Below are 20951 nucleotides of genomic sequence, written 5' to 3'. Positions count from 1 at the left end.
ATCCTTGATATTCCAGCTTTTGTTCTTTGTTTTGACTCATGGCTGGAGGTCAGTGACTCCATCATTTTGGTCGCATCGCCGTTGAATGAGCTGATGAGGAATCAGATATCAAACTTGACAGCATGGAACTACCATCTGCAATGATTCTTTGCGGCGAATCGTTGGACTTCTCTGTATCCCAGATGGAAGGAATATTTTAAGTTTATTAGAAAAAAATTAGGAAGGTTTTGGACAGCGTTGAGATTAGGGAAAAGATCAAAGCAGCTGTAGATGTGCCATCTGATTGCAGAATGGTACCAAGTTTTATTCTAATTCTTTTCACAATAAACATACAGATGCTCTGGAACTATATACTTTGTGATGAGTCTAAATCACACTAAACAAACCTATGAGGGTTAATCTGTCATTATATGAAAGTTGTACAATGTTATGCAAATCATTAATGGGAAGATGACTACACTACGTTCGCATTTTGAGATACAGATGGGCCATCTGATTGCTCATTCAATAATTATTCACTTCTACTTTTGTTTCACCTATTTTAAAATCACTGGTGATCCTTGCAATCTGATTGGCTCTCAATAGTGTGATTTATTCACGAATCGCACTATTTTTTGTCTCCTAATCCCTTTAGCCCATGAAAATAAAATGAAATAATAGTATTAATAACCACTTAAAAAATGGGTTTATTGAAGCAGATCAATAAAATTTAATATTAACATTGACAAAAAGAAATGTGCTTTCAAAGTGGGTGTAATAAATAATTTATTACACCCATTTTGAACTTTGCACTCCACTCAGTTCTATTAACAATTTTGCTTTTAATAATTTAATACATGAATGCTATTAGAAGGATAATCTGTGCCCATACTGTTATACACAGATGACAGATTATCAGACAAACTAGAAACACTTGTCAGTTCAAGTTGTTCCTCCTAGACTAGAAGTCCATCTTTAGTATTTATACCTGCAAATTAACTACCATACAGATTCATTGGTTTGGATTATCCATCTCTGCTATAAATTCACCCTTTTTGACTTCAGCACACATTAACTCATTCACTTATTATATTAGGCATTGACATTCGTGTGTTTAATCATGTTATGTGTCTGTAGCCTTCAAGAGACTTATGTTGAGTTCATTGGGTTCAATGAGTGTTCCAAATATTAAGTAAATTAAAAAGAAGTTGTTCTAAAAAAGACCAAATGTTGAATGCAATTTCTATTATGATATAAAATACAATTTTAAGGAATTTTCATATTTTCAGTGACACTCTTTTATGTCTCAAAGATAATTCTAGCAGGTATTTGATTTGAAGGAACGATAGTGCACTTGTAAATTATTTGTGCTGCCCTCTTCTACTTTCAAGTAGGTAATTTCCCAAATTCTGCCACCACCCCCTTCCACCCTTCCACAAAAAAAAAAACAATCAGAAAATGGATGTTGCAAAACAACTGCATATTAAACATTGTTAATAATTATTGATAATATTCATAGGGAAATAATTATTTTTAGACCTGTTCCTATAGGTATGCTAAGTGCCATGTTTCCAAATGTACCTGTAAATGCACTTACAGTAACAGCAACAGAGAAAACAAGAGATATTCCTTAGAGATAGTGGATCCTGTCATCATATCATTGAAGTGAACTCAAACAGAAAGAGCATTTTTTACACTGCTGCTGCATACCAACATACATGAAACAGAGGCCCTCTTGCTGTCTTACATCGCAAAACTAAAGGCGCTGGGAGAGATGTCCCGTACTGTACTTTATTCCAAGTTATAAATTTGTGGGAATGCTCCAGCCATTTGCGATTGCCACTTGGGCGAGAAGCAGTTGATGCTCGGAAAATTTAACCATTCAATGGCGTAGAACTGCGAGATCTTTCACTTTTGTCTCAGCCAACGAAAGCTCCTGCGAAGATAGACTCTTTTCATTCAAGACTGCCGATTCGTAGATGTTTTTTTTATTTGTCAGTGAAAACAAGGTTGACAGAGTTTTTTCAAGGCAAATTTAATATCATCGAGCGAAACTTCCCTTCCCGATAAAAACTCTAAAGACTTTTGCGAACTCCACACCGTGTTTCCTCCACGAAACTATTGACAGAGCGGTTTCTAATTAAAAACCGTTTGATTATAACACCTACAGATGTTTAAAACATTTACCAACGGCTTTTTCGGAGAATCTTTATCGATTTTTATCGTCCGCCATCGTGCTGCATTTCTTTTTGACGATACTTTTATTTTTCGCGCCAGACCGCCAGTCGCCTGCCGCTAACATTTTCACTTCCGTTTTAGATTTCTATTGTTAGGAACTAACGAGAACTAGCCAATCAAATCCTGTGTCCCCAGAGCCTCCTTTCCCTCGTGCGAAGGCCCCGCCGGCTAAGAGGGACAGGAGGCTCTGGGGACGAGAATGCGCGTTGGCCAGAGACAGCCTCGTTCCCAGGGTCTCTCCTCTTCACGTCCCAGAGGGGAGACCCTGGGAACGAGGTTGAGCAAGAAACCAAAGCGCTTGAGGACTCAGCACGCGTTAAGCTGTAATAGCATAAACTACAAAAATCTCCACACAGAATTATTTCATATTTTTCAACTAAAGAATGGTAATCGACATTATGATGCGAAAAAAATGTTTTTCTTTTCTCAACACAGGTTGCCGCTGTTGGTGCCTGAATAAACGGAAACTAAGGAGAGAGCGATCACACGACCAACAAATGAACTATCAAAGCCCTGACTGGATATGTTGCAAAGCCGTCAATCAAAGATTGCTACGTTTGCTTGGGGATTCCTAATTGGTATTTTGATAGTTTTAATCGCTGACTTCTATACTGACATAAATGATTTATTATCTATTGGAGCAAGCAGCTCGGCAAAGAATGATAATTTGGACAATCGCCTCACAACCACCACAGAGACAAAAAGACCGCGAATCTTGTGTTGGATCATGACAAGCCCAACCAACTTGCATGTCAAGGGAAAAGCAGTGAAAGAAACTTGGGGAAAACGGTGTGACATTCTTCTGTTTATGAGCTCTGAAGCGGATCCTGACTTCCCTGCCATCGGGCTTAATGTTCGTGGCGAAGGTCGCGACAAACTGTGGGATAAAACTCGGGCAGCTTTCAAATACGTTTACCAGCATCATCTTCACGATGCGGATTGGTTTGTGAAAGCGGACGACGACACTTACATGATCATAGAAAATCTTCGCTATCTTTTGTCCAATCTTGACGCCTCAAGACCTTACTTTCTCGGAAGATATTTCGTTGGTGAAGGCGGGTACAACAGTGGGGGCTCAGGCTATGTTTTTAGTCGTGAAACCCTTCGAAAATTCATTACTGCACTGGGGTCGAAGTTTACGATAAGGTGTCCAAAAGGGTACTATGCCTCTGAAGATGTAGCAGTAGGAAGATGCCTAAAGGCCATGCATATCTTCCCCTCCAACACCAGAGATTTAAGCGATAGAGAAACATTCATGCCATTTAAAGTTAAGGAGCATCTGACTCCTGGCTATCCAGTCGGTGCCTGGATACACGAGTACAGTTTTCTTCGCTACAAAGACGGACCCGAGTGCTGCTCGGATCACGCAATTTCATTCCATTATGTCTCGCCCGCAATGATGTACCATCTGGAATACATGGTTTACCGTCTGAAAATCGAAAGAGAAGTTTGAGTATCAGTTCTGGGCTGAATACTCTATTAAGACTTGAATACAATTGATGATAACCGAGAATTAATGTGGATTTAATTTCGTCGGTTGCATTGTGACGAAGACCAAAGGGAAGACATCGTAAGACTTTGATCGTGATCCGAGACGTTCCGTAAAATACGGAAAACAATCCACCCGAAGTCGATCCTCCGAAGATCATTACTCCATAAAGAGACTCAATTTCTACTTTTCAAAATCTGGGGGAGGGTTGTCTTATGGACTATATGGGGCTTGTTTGAAAGCAAGAGGTTTTGACAAAAAGAGAATAGCACCACTTAGATTCTCTTTTTTAAATAGCACACTGGTCATTCCGGTGTCCTGTAGACCATTACTTGCCGAGTTCCAGCTGGCCCAGTCTCTTTTGTATTTTCTCTCGGTCAATCCATGTCATAAATCGATTTCGATATATTACAATTCTAGCTTGGCTGCGAGGCTTAGGGGAATAAAACAAAAGAAATTAATTACTCATCTCTGAACCTCGTTGTAATTTCTGTTGTTTTATTCATTAAAATTCAGCCTGAAACAATAACATCACTTGGAGGCTCTGGGGAATAAATCGTAGATTTTATATGGGTTTATTCCCTGGAGACTTGCAGTGATGTTTATTGTTTCAGACTGAACTTTCATATATCGAAATTGGCCCATAGAGCGTTTTCATTCACGTGACTACTGGCCATATTGGTTTATTGAAACAAAAGAAAGTATTTGCATAAAAATATCGCTCAATTGCCAGAGGTTTAGTTTGGGACACTAACATGGCCGCCATTTATTTGTTTTGGGACACCAACATGGCCATTGTGACGGCATGTGAAAACACTCTGTTGGTCTATTGACACAACCTCGTCGCCAGAACTTAAAAAGCCCTGGAAACGAGGTTGGGAATGAGCACGAAATTCCGGGAGAACGCTGTACAGGAACTAGGCAAGACTATAACAAGTGGGCTTTGAAATTGTCATGAACCGTATGAGCCCAGCAAACTAAGGTACAGGTTTCTCACGATATTATTCGTCATTGTTCTCAGTCAAATTTAGTTAATAAAGGTTGCAGAAAAGGCACCTTAGGGAAACGGCGACGGAAACGAAAACGTCACTTAAAAAATATAACTTTATCTTATTTGCTCTACTTCGCGAGTTTTTCAACTCATCCAGCTTGTGCAAAAACGATGAACTACCCAAGAACCGAATTGGTAGGCGTTGCTTTCGAATTTTAAAATTGTGAAAGAGGTTTGAAAATTCACCGTGGTGTGCTCACGTTCTCTGCAAAACCTTGAATTTGGTCATTTTGAATTTGGTCGTTTTGGTAAAACAAGAGCGTGCAAGAGCATGCATGCAAAGAGTTTGGCGCGAATTCTGTCACTTTGAGTGTTAAGTTTTGTCCTTGTCTTCCTGATCAAGAGCATTTAAAAAATCAACCATTCAAACTTGCACCAGCATTTCTTAAGAATTTTGAAATTCTCACGCAGGTCCGTCGGTCTCAAACCGTGTTTGTCCTTGAAGAGTTTACCGATTACGGAATGTTTATGTTCCTCTGCACGTTGATGGAGGTGGCGGCACGTGTAAACGCTTTTATTATTATTATTATTATTATTATTATTATTATTATTATTATTATTATTATTATTATTATTATTATTATTATTATTATTATTATTATTATTATTATTATTATTATTACGTCAATCGTCCAAAGATTGAAAATCTGGGGGAGGGGTGTCCAATGACCATATCCAATCATTGCCAATTCTCACTCGACATTTTTTTTTTCAAAGTACGAAGTTTTGCAATTAAAAGGAAATGACCAGTGATTCTGAGTTTGTATGATTTGTTCACTAGCTTGTTTTTTTGTGTCTCCTTGTCAGTTCTTAGACAGTTTTAAGACACATTTAGGGCCTCTTCATATGAGTACGGTCATCGAGCTGGCCATGTTACCGGGACGAATTTTGTCTTGGATTGATATGAGAAATTTCAGTCCGATTACCGAGATGAGAAAAGGTGCTAAAATCCTGGGGGCGAGTTATGGCTTGAACATGGACACATCGTCCTCAGAACGCTTCGCCATCTCCACTCGCAATTCCTGGTATTGCATTTGTTTGTCCACGTCGAAATCGAAGCTTCTGTATGTCATTTTAGACTTTTAGTCAAGGAAAAAGTCGATCAAATGGCTGACAATCTCTGTCTCTCAACAGAACCTCTTCGAATTCGAGGGGAAAATAATTTGCTCATGAACACGTTGTCTGAAGCCACGCTCCGTCGGCTAGCTCAAAAGTCATGCGTGGTTGAAAAATTTCGTCCCCGTAACCGGGCTGAAGTGTTCATACTTAGGGAGAAAATTTCCAGCCCGGTTACTGAGATCCCGTTTGGAAAAACCGAGATCTCGGCAACCGAGCCAGCCCTCCCTCCCATACGAACACATGGAAATTTTTCCAAAGGATTTAGTAATTTAGTGGTGAGGCGAGATCTCGTAAACCGGGCCAGCAGGGCTGATATGAACAGGCCCTTAAAACTCTTGCCCTGAAGAAGACTAGTGGTAGTAGTTGAAATATTGGCCCAAATAAATAAGCCCTTTGTCGTAGTGTCAGCCCTACATCAGTTTGTTTTTTTAAACAAAATATCACTCCGGTTAGCCTAATTCAGTTTATGTACGTAGCTTGTGGTTAGCTTTTGTATTTGGGGTTAGGATATCTAGCCAAAAAATTGCAATATCTGTCCTGCAGCCTGTCGTCAGTAGCCGAGTGGTAAGGTTCCCGCTTTGGAGTCCGACGACCCGGGTTCGACTCCTCTTTGGGTCATTTCTCTCGATAACTCAAAAAGTAGGAAAAAGTAGCTAAGCGTGGTTTATAACTGTGATTTATAGTATTTGCCATCTTGAAGTGTGAGTATATAGCTGTTTCGACAAAGGTTGTCCAAAAAAAGTGTAAAGGCGTACGCGACAATGCCGAAAGGTCGTCTGGGAATACCCAATAAGTTACAATAAAAGCTCAGAATCTATATTGCTCGCCATCTCAAGTCTGAAAGTTCAGAATCCATATTGCTCGCCATATCAAGTCTTCGCTGTACGGTCAAGGCATTGTGGACTTTGAACTTTTATTGAAATTTATTGGGTGTTTTCCAGACTACCTTTCGGCATTGTCGCGTACGCTTTTACGCTTTTTTGGACAACCTTTGTCGAAACAGCAGTATACTCCCCAATATAAGCTATACAGGTATGTGCGGCCCCAAAAGGTATGGTTTTTTTATCTGAAATTGGGTATAGATTTTAACGATTTTGGACAGAAAGACCGCTAATGGGTGTGGATTCTGGATTCTGGTCAGTGTTAGAAGAACTGAGCCAGACACCCCCACCCCACCGCACTCCCAACAAAAATTCTTATGAGAACCCACTTCCCCCACCCCCTAAGAAAACATGTACAAAAAGTTGGACTTAAAGCAATCTCCGCGATCTATATTCTTTTAATAAAATTCATCTCGACTTAGAACATCTGTTAAAGTTCATCTTTTGGGGTCTCTTGTTCTTCTGAAGAATCCGCTTCACTTGACTCTACTTGATCTTCTATCAGATCTTCAATCCTGGCCAACTCGTTTTCTATAACACTCTGAGCCTAAGGGGAAAAAATTGAAGAAACTTTTCAACATTTGCCCAACATTCGTTCAGCAAAAGTTGAACGGTTGTTGGGCAAATATTGGATGAACGGAGTGTTCAAACGGTTTCAACGCCATTCAACATTTTTCAAGAACAAAGGAAATGTTGAATCAATGTTGACTGAAAGTTTAAACCAATTTAAATTTGATTCAACACACTTTTAACAAGCTTTCAACAATGTTGAACGACCTGTTCAAACGCCCCCGACATTTGGTTCAACAAATTAACTGTGTTGAGCGCAAGTTGAAACCGTTTAAACGAGCCTTTAGATCACTGTTAAAATCTATAAGAAACGATGCAAAGTGCAGCGTGGTTAGTAATGAACCATGAAAATTTGCCAAAAACATGAATTAACCTTTGCTATAATCTGTCAACTACAAACGTCCATGTTTCTCACACTTTTGTTTTCCGAGGGAATTACCCTCACATTTTGTGGCCATGTTTCCTGACTGAGTTTTTTTTTTTTTTTTTTTTTGTCAAAGGCTTCTTTTGCTCATAGCTTCTTACAGGCCTTTTGACTGGGTTGTTGTTGGAATGGAAACAATAAATTGAAAATAAAACAAAAGAAGACCTGTATTTTTTTTTCAGTGAGTGACACAGGTACACTCGGAAAAAGGAATCTGCGTGCTCCTATCAGGAGTCGAACCTATGACCTTCCGATTACTAGTTTGGATGCTCTACCACTGAGCTACAGGAGACTCGTGGGTGCTATTAGGCCATTAAACCAGGTTCTTGTTACAAACATCCTGCACACTGCTAGGATTTGAATGTCAACGTGTGGCATATACACAATGGAATAAATGTGATGGCATATTTTAAGCCTGGTGAATCAATGCGAATGATATATTATTCAGTAAGTGACACAGGCATACACGGAAAAAGGAAATCAAACTGCTCCTATCAGGAGTCGAACCAAAAAGAAACCTCCGGAAAAAGAACCTTTTTCGTTTAACATTTAATCCTTGAATAACTTGGAACAGTCTTTCGAGCAAAAACACCCCGAAGCAGGTCGGCGATTTGATTACTGGGGTGCTTACAATTTACGCAAACCACCCAGATGGAAATTTTCGGCATAAATACGAAATGATTTAGCTTGCCTTAGATGGATAACATGCAAAATGTAAGAACATCAGCTGTAAATCCCAAAAGGAGTAATAAAAATGCATCACGTTGACAAGACGCCCATAATTTCAGAAGAACTCCAAATGGAATGATGCGCACCATTTGATTTTCCAACTGGAATTTCCGGATTTTCCATGTAAATGGTAAGCACCCCAGGGCCGTTTACCATTTGACAACAAAAACCGGAATTTTCGGTTGGAAGTTCAAATGGTTCAGGCCATTCCACTGGAACGTTTCCGGAAAAGATTGAAATGCTGAGATGTAGTCCTCGTTTCCCATTCCAACCGAAATGAATGGAAAATTCCGTACCATTTGTCAAAATGTTGCTCGGCCAGGTCCATTTTCGCACCCTTTTCAGTTGTAATTCAAGATGGTGACTACGGCATGGCGATGCACTCTTTGTGAAGTAATATTTTTCACAACTACTGAGTATCTGAATAATGACTACAGAGTTAAGTAAATAATCAGTTTTAACTATTCTTAATTTTTGAGGGGCCAAACTCTTGAAGGTGTAGAATTGTAGCGGAATCGTGCTTAACAACTGTGCCGCCATTTTGTTTCATTGTTTTTCGTGAGCCGTAGGGGACACGGGCCAGCCAAACCGCTTTAAAAAACCTAAAAAAAAAAAAAAAAAAAAAAAAAAAAACCCGCACCCTATGAAGCGTTCCATTCCAACCGGATTTTATGTGCAAATGGTAAACGCGACTCTCTAAACTCACCGAGTTGTCCTCTTGCACCAGTTTGATGTCCGGCAGTGAGAGCTCTCCATCCTGGTCCATATCTAATGCCTCAAATATCTGCAGGCCAAGAAACTCCATTGTTACATGTATTTTTCTTCTCGGTACACAGTCTTTAAAGGTGAATAGGCCTTATCACGGTTTTCGACGCCATTTTGAGGAGTAGGCAAACAGGCTTGAAATAACAGTGTTTGTATGGAAATCCGATGTCAAATAATTTTCATAAAACATCGCTTCTGAAAAATTCATGAATTGGAAACTTTCGGCGCTAGGAAAAGGATTTTAAGAAAACAATTGGAGGGATGTAGCTGTGCCAGAAAGCGTCCAGTCGTGTTTTGAACTTTCCGTACCCCCGTATTTTTTCCCGCGAACTATTTTTAGTGGCAATTCACGGCTGGTTCGCCATACAGACAAATGTATGGAAAGTTCAAAACACGACTGGACGCTTTCTGGCACAGCTTTATCCCTCTAATTTTTTTTATTAAAATCCTTTTCCTAGTGCCAAAAGTTTCCAATTCATGAATTTTTCAGAAGCGATGTTTTATGAAAATTATTTGACATCGGATTTCCATACAAACACTGTTATTTCAAGCCTGTTTGCCTACTCCTCAAAATGGCGTCGAAAACCGTGATAAAGCCTACTGAAACTGCTGAGTTTCAAACAGGACTCAGTCTATGTTTCGCAGCTTTCTCTGGACTGCGAATTTTTTTGAGTTTCCAAAATTGGAGCTTCTAAACTTGGGTGCGGCTTAACGGGGAGTACCGGTTATCTACAGCTTATCTGTTCACAGTAGTTTAAAATTCAAAGTATGATGACTAACCACATCATTCCTGGCCTTGCAAAATTCTAAAGGAAATACTCTGGGGATTTTTCTCAGACAATACACTGCTGATTCAAAAAGCACAACTTCAGTAGAAAGGTATAATCGTAGAGAGAACTAAATAAATGTGGTTTCAGACTTGAATACAAACTTACCTTTTTAGCAGCAGACGACAACTGTTCATTCCACACAAAAGGTTCATCTCCAACAATATTAGGATCCTACAAGAAACAACAAAAATAAAAATATAAAACGGGAAAGAATAAATGGGAATTTCCATAGAAAGCCACAGAGTGACTCGACCCTCTCTCCATTGGCCACTTGATCAAATGGAATTTTGGAAAATTGTTGAAAAAGTGGAGTACTTGGAGAAAAATCTTTACAGCAAAAGCAAGAAACAAACGGGAAATCCAAAACAAAATTAGTGTCTGTGTTGTCCACTCATGTTAATTAGAAATTCCAGATCACAGTAGCTCTGAAATCCACTTTTCATACCCTCTATTCCCAGTTACCATCCCCTTCTAAGCTGGCAACCCCACCACTTCACTTTTTCGGACATTGCTAAAAGATGAACTATTAGCTAGTAATGATCAAAGATTAGGGAGTGCATTCAATGATCTCGATCCCAGGCTCTCTCTCCTTTGTGATGTCATCTGCCCCTGCAAAAAAATCCACGGGGGATGCCAGATGCATGTCCCAAGATCCGTCCATTTTCTGAATCAATGTTGTCCCATACAAATCTCGACTCCAATCCGTATTAGGAGTGCATTCTTCCTTTGTCAAATGCAACAATTATATGTAATACTGAAAACTGTTTTGGGAATTTTCATTTCTTCCACTCCCTGCCTCTCACACATGCCATTTCTTCCCAGTTGTCGCACTCTTGCCTCTCTGATACCCCATGGTTACCAATCCTTGTAAGCACTTTCATTGCTCAAAACTATCACTTTAAAAATTATAATGTATTTTCAACACTGCTTACTTGCTGGAAATGTTCTTCAAACTCTTTGGGTGTCATGTTTCTCTCTGCGACAAGTGATTCAAGATGAGACCTAGGGGAAAACGGAAAGCAGGGTTTTAACCAGTTTAAGCATGTCTGGGTGTCCTGTGGATACAAGAGGTATGACTTTTGGTTACAAAAATTTTAATGTCTGGCTGCAAATCTTAAAGCAACATTACAATGGTAACTAAGAGTATTAGACAACATCTGATTCATTTAAAATTTCACTTTGTATCATGACACAATGCTAAGTAAGAATGTAACTTGGGGAAAAAAACATTTTATGGCTCATGCTAATACAGGTAGCTTCTGAGGTTTAGCCGATCAATGGGTGCAATCACCCTTGAGCCACAGGTAACCCATTTAATGGCCGATAAAATTTTCCAGGCTCTGCATCGTATAAACCCACACTCTAATAAGAGCTCTGGCCTCGAAAAACTCCCTGGGCCCTTCAGCCAAAATAGCAAGTAAGTCCCCCTCCCCTCAATTTCTTAAATAGTAAGGATATCACAAGGAAAGCATGTTTCTATGGGCCTTTTGCACTAACTGGTGAAATGGTACAAAATCCGCCATACTGGACTTATTGGACTTTGAGTCGTGGAATACAATTTGGTGTTTTGGATAGGTGGTCACTTATGGGAGGTGGTTTCACTGTATAATTGTATAAATCATTGTGCAAAATATTCTAGATTTCTCCAACTCACATCATATCTGTAGGCTCCTGGTTATTCATTTCTTGCTGAAGAGAAGAGAAGTTAAACTTATCTAAAGTTTGGTTTGGTTCCATGTCACAGTCCTGCGGAATGAAAGCTGTTTTGTGCTTCCACCAAACATTAACAGCTATGTTACGATCATACGACCGGACTTGGTGAAACCTGTGGAAATGAATTCAGCAGTAAATAAACATGTTGTAGTAAGTGTTGTTATATTTTTTCTCTGGATATTTGAAATCTCTGGAGATCAATGACTGTTTTAGTTTGTCCTACAAGGTCATAATATTCTATGGCTTTGCAGGTTCCAAGTGACGGGATACATGTATAATTATGCTGGCCAAATCCTGGTCCTCCATAACCCTGAACCTAGTTTAGACCAAAACAATTTTCCCATACCTGTTAAATAATCAATCAGGCCAGTGGCCTCTACAATACACTCCTGTTTCCAGACTTTAGACCAAAATTGGTAAAATCTATACCCCTTTTCACATAAAAAGGGCTCTAAAGCTGTACCAAGCTATGCGGCAAAATGTCATACTTTTCTTTTTTAAAGGCTATGTTGCTTATACCAGTATACTGTATATTGACTAATAAGGGAGTACCCCACCCAATTTAGTAGAGGAAGTTTTGCTTATGCATCAATCTGTACATGAACCTCCCAGTGTTATATGTGCTCAGTGTTCCAAAAAGGGAGAGAATGGTTAACTTGAGATGATCAGGAGAGAACCAGACCTATTGAGCCCTCAAAATTGTTCATCGAAAGTTATCTGGAAGACTGTGTGTTATCATTGACTTTGCATTAATGGCAAAGCATGATCAGTGAAATGTTTTCATCAATGAATTCCATGGATATTGTCTTTCCATTAAATTGCCTGTGTTTAATTTGCTCAATGAAATTGCTACATTTTGGTTTCACTAGGGGCTAGGACCTGGTGCCGGACTTGCAACTTAACAATGATTTGACGTTGACGTATATATATATATATGTGTGTGTGTGTATGCCACTTGCATTTTAATTGGGGCAAATTATCTTGAAACTAATTATATAATTAAAGTTAATGAAAAATTGACGACCAAGCTATATATATATATGCATGTAGTAGATCGCTATAACTAATGATCATGTCAGATCTCATTTAATCAGTCATGTGATCGATCATGATCAGGCCAGCTATAGGCATAGATCATGGGCATGCGCATGATCTGCATGTGATATATATATGTCCGGCCAGGTACCGCACCGGATCTGAGACGACCAAAATAAAGTGAAAAAGAATGTGAAACTGAAATTTCACATGTTTACACGTCAATCAAAACAGGTTTCACATAGTTTTTCACATCATATAGTCTATACAATGCATGATGTAAATTTCCTGTTTCACATAGCTTTATCACGGGTTTCACATAGTTATTCACATCATATCATTAAGCCTAGTTCTACTATAATGCATGATGTGAATTTCCTATTTCACATAGTTTTTTCAGATCATCCATGATGTGAAAAGGAGGCCCCCAATTCACTTGGTTTTCACATGGTGATTTCACACTGTTTTTCACACATGCCCATGTGAAAAAGCAGGTGAAATTTTCACATGTCTTTCACATGATCTTCACATGCTTTTCACATGGTTTACTCCAGTAGTGAAGTAAGCCTCGATTTTTAGGGTCACAATAAACTAAAGTACTAAAAGAGGATACCAGTATGTCCACGAGGTCTTCAAAGATTGCATGATAAATTATAATTACTCACCACTTGTAAGGTATAAATAAACAGTCCCCAGGCTCCATTGTGACGTTAAAGTATTCCACATCTTTCAAACTGGGATATTTGACAAAATCCACTCTGAAGGATTTACAAAACCAATAAAAATTAATACTTATTACTGAATCATTATAAAAGCTGCATTTAGCAGAAAGTTACAGTGAAATCCCTGACTTAACACTTCAGACACCTGCTTATTATGGACAGTTCTTGCCGGCAAAACCCAGGCAAATTTGAACATAGTGTTGGGGAAGCCAGAGTCAAGGGTGAGGTGTTTGTCCAATACTTTTTGGTATTGGATTGACTGGCCATGTCAAATTCCCCAGCCTGGGGATATCAAGTAATGTCAAAATCGCTACCCAGGCAACAGCCCTTGATGTCAATTTCCCCAGGGTAGCACTGCACATACCTATAGTGTATGGCGTATATATGAAGGGGAGTAGTCTCACCCTGTGAATTGGACACATCAATAATACATACACAATGACATGTACACATATGGGTACTCTGAGTCAGCTGATCTAACATATCTATTGACATTACCTTACTGGAAGTGTTCCCTAATAACCTAAGGGGAGTCCCTTGGGGCTAGCTTTGTTCCCATTATGGGAGTAATTCTACTACTGACAAAAGAATTTCCTAATAAAAAAGTAAGGGTACATATGTATGATAGAAGATATCTCCATGGGATACAGTCGAACCTGTATATAACGGCCACCCTCGGGACTTGAGGAACTGGCCGCTTAATACAGGTGGCCGCTTAATACAGGATCACAAAAAGTACTCAATGGGCGTGGTCTAATGTCAATTTTAATGGAGTATCATACGAAAACACTTTTTGAAGTGGAGTTATAACAGAAATGTTGCTAATTAAAAGTAACACAAAAGACAATAAAAATTCTTCAAGTTAAAATAGAAATAGAGTAAGAATAAGGGCGACTTAAAAAAGTTGGACACGTACGTTTGGCGCTTCGGCATTTGAAACTTTTGTTTGTAGAGCAAGCGGACATCTGAAAAGCGTTAACGATACTAAACGGCCGAGTATCAGCTTACAGTAGCTTTGTACATGTTATTTCTTTATCGTGCACAACAAAATACCGCATAAAATAATATATGGTTTAGTTTCCATTCAAGGGTGGCCGCTTAATACAGGTAAAAATAACAAAGAAAGACAAACATAGGACTGCTACAGGGTGGCCGCAGCCACTTAATAGAGGTGGTCGCCTAATACAGGTAACAAACACAGCGTTTGTACGAGCGAAAAATCGGGACTTTGAAAACTGGCCACTTAATAGAGGGTGGCCGCTTAATACAGGGCCGTTACATACAGGTTCCACTGTATATGGAAGGTGCATGTTTTTTTATAAGAGAAGCCTTCCAAGCTAACTGTCCCCTGTCTCCCCATAGGAAATGTCAAGGTTCCATAGTTTGTATCAACTTAACTAAAAAATAAAAGTAATATTGACAATAATCTGTACAAATGTCTTACCGATCAACATCCACTCCAGAGTAGCCACCAGAAGGAAAGTCAATCGGCACCTAGAAATAAAACCCACGTTTAGTTGTTCACACTTTCTTGAGCTAACCTTTATGTAATAGATCAAACACAAGGAAGAGTGTTTCCTCCGATTTCCAAACACTGAGAAGTAGGTTGGAAAAACGAGGCGCAGCTGAGTTTTTTTAAACCAACTTCAAGGTGTTTGGAAATACGAGGAAACACTCTTTCCAGTGTTTGATATAGCTTCTCAAACTATTGATAATTCTTGGAGAAATTTGAAGGAAAAGTTCACAAAATTTTATGACAATTAAGATCACATTTCTAAACGTCCTTCACGATAGTGATTTGCTTTGTTTTGGCTTGATGAATTATTAATGAGTTTGAGAATTTTAAAGCACTGCTGACTTTCCATTCAAGAATTGATCAAATGGTTTGCTCTAAAAAGTACCTTCTCTTTGTACTTCTTGTAATCTATAAATAAGAGTTCCTTGGTTCCACTGAACAGACAGTTGATGTTATCCACATCGTCATTGTGTAAAACTGATTTAGTCCCACCACTGCTGAACCACATCACCTGATTCAAATAAGAAATTAAAAGTTAAAGTGCCCATAACCCCCAAAATTTTTTTCGCTTAAATAAATCTTTGCACCTGTTCAAAACGCATTGAGCCTTTTTGCGCCTTTTTTCAACCAAATCTTGACTTTTTATAGGCCGTAAAAGTTACGAAATCTAGCCATCATCTGTCCCTGATGACCAAGCTGGTAAAGGGCATGGGTCTATTCCTTACATGACGTCACAAACTGCTTTGCATGCATTTTCACAAAGACCTAATACAATGCAGATCAGTTTGTGACATCAAGTAATAAACCCATGCCCCTTACTAGCTCGGTCATGGGACAGATGATGGCTAGATTTCGTAACTTTTACAGCCTATAAAAAGTCAAGATTTGATTGAAAAAAGGCGCAAAAAGGCTCAGTTCTTTTCGAACAGGTGCAAAGATTTATTTAGGGGAAAAAAATTTTGGGGGTTACGTGCACTTTAACAAAAAGTTAATTATTAATAATAAATTATTCATTTATAAGGCAGATTTTCAAATTATACATTAAAAATAAACAAAAAGTTAATTATTAATAAGAAATCATTCATCTATAAGGTGGATTTTCAAATTATAATAAATTAAAAGTTAACAAAAAGTTAGTTATTAATAATAACTCATTCATTTATAAGGTGGATTTTCGAATAATAAATTAGAAGTTAACAAAAAGTTAAAATTTCATAGTAAATAATAATCATTTATAAGGATCTGGAAATCCTTGTGTACCCATTCATATGCAAGTAAGCAGTAATATACAGTTCTGGTGCTGTCCCTGCCTAATATGCTACATGTACAAGATTGGTTTAGGGCTGGTTCACATGAGCAATGCAAACGCAAATGTAAGCACATTAGCAAACACACGCATGAACTAGTACCACAACACAAATGCAAACACTTACGCTAATGCGTTTGACACGTGTGAACTGGGCTAACGAAAGGACAAACACAAGATGAAAAATACTTGTTCCATGCCTCTACAGTTTATGTTCAAACCAATATGGCATCCTCCTCTGCCATCTTTAATCTCGTTCCCAGAGTCCTTGTTTCCCAACTGCTGGACAAGAGAAACCTGGACTCTGGGAACAAGATTGTCGCCATCTTGGGAAACTGAAAGGCGCATGTGTATCTCATTCCACTTGCATTAATTGCCTTTGACATTTGAATGTCGCTTGCGCTTGCATTTGCGTCACACATGTGATCCAGCCTTTACAGCTTAACTTCACTTGACTACTCTTATTTAGTGTGATGCATTAAAAGAAAGCTGTTGTGCACATCTTACCCTAGCCTCAGTGAGCAGGCTATTCCTTTTCCTTGTTGCTTTTTCTTTTCTCCAAGACAATATTATTTAAGGTTTTGCAAGTGTTGTCATTTTTTGGGTGGCATATTAAATTCTAAGATCGGTTTAAAGAAAGGAACAGGTCTAACCGTGTCAACTAGCATATCTTGTACTATGTCTTTACACAGTAAACAAGGAGGGAGAAAAACATCTTTTCTGAAACACAAAGACAAATTAAGAATTATTCATAAATTAGGAACAGGATCCACATTTTTAAACAGAAGAGAAATCAAGGACATAATTTAGATTAAAAAATATTTACTAGTTGATATTACAGTTGACTTATGCAAGCCAATTTTTCCTGCAACTAAGTGTGAATGAACACATTACAAGCTGCACTTGTGTGTCTTGCAGTGTTACAAAAAGTAGTAGCAATCTAGCAACTTTACTGCTACTTACAATACATTTTTTCTTTACAAAATAAGTTGGGTGCATGTCCATCTGCTAATTACATTTACATGTATAATTTTGTCACAGCAGCAATGCATTGCAGTTGCAGCAAAAATTATCTTGTGTAACAACACCATATGCTATTGAAGCAGTGTTGGATATCATTTAAGCCTATATATATTATTACCCAATATATGTTGCAGCTGTTATGAACTGGTTATACTAGATACATGTAATGTTCAATACAGCTGTTCAATCATGATTAATGAGATAACGAAACACACCAGAAATAAACATTACAAATACAACATACCAAACTAACATCCATGTTAGCTAGCAGGATTTTGACCAGCTAGCTTTTTTCACAACTATGGCCAAAATTATTAAGGGAGACTATTGAGCTATTAATTGGGGCTAATTAACTTACAAAAAATCTGTCAATCATGTACATACAAATCAATCATGAACAATCAATCAACCATGAACAAATTCTGCCTGTCCAAGATGAAACTTGCATGTCACAGTATAATGAGAACTGATTCAGTGAATCAGAAACTGCATGGGGGCACATCCACGCAAATTAGACATTTTGTGGGCGAAGGTTTATTCAATTGCTATGAAAGATTTATAAAAGTGTCTCTATTCACAGGGTATCTAAGCCTGGTGTTTAGCAGACGGAATGTCACCTCTGGTCAATAACAAAGATTATATTCCATCTGTGCGACAGGATAATAGGGTACAGGTGTGACAACTAAGTCATCAAAAGTCAACTCAGCTGAGGCTTTAAATATAATACATGCTGCAAAAAAACAGAAAATTATTATTTTGTTCATAAAGCATAGATGTGTCTGACTGCAGTTCTTAAGGTAAACCCCTTTAAGCATTTGTCACTTTCAGTAGTGCCCATGCATCCCCCACCCCTGTATTACGTAACGCTGACCAACGCAGTCCTATGCCCAAATGCTAAAGAGGTAATTAAAATACACATTTACAATTCCACTTACTGAGGCTTTAAATATTATACATGCTGCAAAAAACAGAATATTTTTATTTTGTTCATAAAGCATAGATGTGTCTGACTGCAGTTCTTAAGGTAAACCCCTTTAAGCATCTGTCACTAGTACCCATGCACCCCCCACCCCTGTATTACGTAAGGCTGACCAACGCTGTTCCTGTGCCCAAATTAAATGCTAAAGAGGTGATTAAAATACACGTTTACAATTCCACTTACTGAAGAAAGGGAGGAACACCGTTCACCATATAAATATCGCTATTTTCGTAAGTTTTTACGAACTCTTCGAAGCTGATATCAAGCGGGGGGTAAGTTCGAATTTCTTTCTTGTGTTGCTCGGCGACAATTTTGAAATCGCTTGACTCGGCAAAAGACAAAAAATATTCATCGGTCCAGTGGGCAAAAGCTGGCGAATGTTTAGCCCCACCTCGTATTAAAACAGGCTTAGAAGGAGCCACGTAGTTCTCGAAGAATTTCTTAGGAGTTGAAAAGTCAGGAATCACTTCTAACGAATGTTGTACATTTCTTGATCCAAGCGCTTCCAAATGACCTGGGAAGTTTGTCAAATGCGGCTCGTCCGACGAAAGTTTTGCTGATGGAATCAGTGCGAGGTGTAAACATATTATGAGGAGATAAGTTGAAGATAATGACAGTCCCTCCATGCCGTAAGATCCCATGTACAATTGACCATGTGAATCCTGAGCAATTAGTACACACAAAACATGATTTTCCCCGTTTGACAGTTTGGTGTTGCCATCATGTAAGCAAAGAATGATGTGTCGCGATAAGGGAAGTCACAGGTCTCCCATGCCCCAAATCTATTTTATCGTGAATCTGAAAATTATCCGAAAATTAAAAGCAATCTACACTATTTATGAAAGTCAATGAGCCGTTGGTGAGTGTTGGGATAAACAGGAACAGGAAAATCTTTCAGTATCCAAAGCTTATGTTATTTAAAAATATAATTTCTTTCACAAAATCTTCACTGGTTGCTAACGGAAGTTTTAGCCGACGGCTTCCGCCTTCAACGTAATGCGCCTGCCTCCGATCTGCAGCTGGAAAATTTTTTTGTCACCTCTTAAAAATGGCACTTATTTGTGTTTTTTAACCCAAGAACGAGAGAAAATACCTTGTTTGTAGTTCCGCAGATTGGTTAAAAACCTAAACCCGGCGTACCGGACGTTTGACTGATTTCCTATAGCTAAAATACACATGTTCACCATTGAAGTTTACATTTAAATTCAAATTACAAAATCTGTAAAGATATCACGCCAACTATATATATTAAAAAGAGTTAAATTTAAAAATCAATTATAAACGGGGGGTGAATGAACTTAAGATGAATTAAGTTGGGTTCGGGTAGGTGGGTTTTAAAGGAGTTCAGCCGCCAGAAACGGTTTCTACAGAGAGGATTATCATTTACAAGAGAAATCAGTGAGCTGGTTTCTAAGGTACTATTGACGAAAACAAGAAATGTTTTTTCAACGAATACAGGTGATGATCAACCCGAAAACAATCGTCCGTTTAACGAGCGCCTACAGGTGCGTGCACCACCACCTGGATTAGCATTTGGTACATCAACAAGTCAAGTATTTTGAAAAGGGTATCAGCAGTGCAGAAAATAAAAAAAAATTTAAACATTCGGCATTTGCTCTAAGACTACACAAAGTCATGATAAATAAATAAAACCAACAAAACGAAGCTTTGGTCATCCGTAATTCTAACTTGTGAGCTAGTCTGCGCATGGATATAATTTGTTGATGATGCTCGTTTGCTACTAGTTACTGAGTAATTCGTTTAACGGTCCTTTATGCCAGCAAAATTTTGCCAATCTAAAATGCTGATTTACAAGTACTGAGTGTCTATACTTACTGAATAAACGTTGGCACGCCGTTGACCATGTATATGTCTTCTTTCTTGTACATCTCGACGAACTCTTTGAAAGACACTTTTCTCATGTCGCCTTTTGTACGGTTTTCTTTCTTGCCGTTCTCCGCATCAATTGTAAAGTTCTCCGCTTCTGTAAGACTTCTGAAATAATCATCGGTCCATTTTTCGAACGCCGGCGATAATTTCGCACCAGTTTTTATCAACACTGGACGACTCGCAGAAGCAAAATTCTTGAAGAAGTCGCGTGGTTCGGGGAAAGCGAAGAGTGTTTTGATCGAACTTTTGTTGTGTTTCGCTCCGAGCGGCTCCAAATGGCCCGGAAATAAAGACGGATCGTCGACGGTTGTAGAAACGGAATTTCTCGACGTAAGGCTGAATGAGAGTAAAAGGACAATAAAAAATCTTTCGATTGAAGAAGACATGTTGTTTTTGCCAAAGACTGAATTAACATAACACAAAACAACATAACCAGGTTGAGTCTATTGACTTGCACGTGCATAATTTCCGTTCATAAATTATTCAAAGCGATCAGCTTGCCAAGCAGAACATGTCTGACATGACAGAGGTGAGTAACAGAGCGCTTCACGTGTGACACAAATTCTATTGCTGCTCTCAAAAAATTGAACACGCTTCGTGAGCGTGGTCATTTCAAATCCTAATGACAGCACATTTACAATACTGAACACTACTAACATTTCTTACAATACTCACAATACTAATAGCCACAA

The 20951-nt window shown here is 38.6% G+C and overlaps 1 protein-coding gene and 1 pseudogene across 3 annotated transcripts; one reads left to right on the top strand and one right to left on the bottom strand.

The window, feature by feature from the left end:
* The first annotated feature begins 2563 nt into the window (after window positions 1–2563).
* On the top strand, window positions 2564–4174 carry LOC146453817 (glycoprotein-N-acetylgalactosamine 3-beta-galactosyltransferase 1 pseudogene; annotated as a pseudogene).
* A 2961-nt stretch (window positions 4175–7135) lies between these two features.
* LOC146453816 (tRNA wybutosine-synthesizing protein 5-like) lies at window positions 7136–20701 on the bottom strand. Of its 3 annotated transcripts, none has more exons than XM_085096201.1 (10): window positions 20206–20701; window positions 17021–17087; window positions 15447–15572; window positions 14990–15039; window positions 13489–13581; window positions 11730–11900; window positions 11008–11077; window positions 10181–10246; window positions 9187–9264; window positions 7136–7304 (listed from the first exon to the last, which is right to left on the bottom strand). In XM_085096201.1, the coding sequence occupies exons 1-10, from the start codon at window positions 20643–20645 to the stop codon at window positions 7188–7190; spliced, it is 1278 nt and encodes a 425-aa protein (XP_084952327.1). In that variant the 5' UTR covers window positions 20646–20701; the 3' UTR covers window positions 7136–7187. The 3 variants fall into 3 exon arrangements, with proteins under 3 accessions (XP_084952327.1, XP_084952326.1, XP_084952328.1); XM_085096200.1 differs by lacking the exon at window positions 20206–20701 and adding an exon at window positions 18553–20077; XM_085096202.1 differs by lacking the exon at window positions 20206–20701 and adding an exon at window positions 17635–18410.
* Between the last annotated feature and the right edge of the window lie 250 nt (window positions 20702–20951).

Source organism: Pavona decussata, unplaced genomic scaffold (genome assembly GCF_977016875.1).
Source record: "Pavona decussata unplaced genomic scaffold, jaPavDecu1.1 SCAFFOLD_322, whole genome shotgun sequence".
Classification (NCBI taxonomy): domain Eukaryota; kingdom Metazoa; phylum Cnidaria; class Anthozoa; order Scleractinia; family Agariciidae; genus Pavona; species Pavona decussata.
This window is presented reverse-complemented; position numbering and strand designations above follow the sequence as displayed.

What these genes read in the sequence shown, in the direction of transcription:
- LOC146453816 (XM_085096200.1), bottom strand. Translation starts at nt 19,010, where the DNA reads ATGGGATCTTACGGCATGGAGGGACTGTCATTATCTTCAACTTATCTC. An exon ending in AAGATATGCTAGTTGACACG is followed by an intron (nt 15,573 to 17,020) that starts GTTAGACCTGTT and finishes TATTTGAATCAG; the next exon opens with GTGATGTGGTTCAGCAGTGG. An exon ending in ACAAGAAGTACAAAGAGAAG is followed by an intron (nt 15,040 to 15,446) that starts GTACTTTTTAGA and finishes TTTTATTTCTAG; the next exon opens with GTGCCGATTGACTTTCCTTC.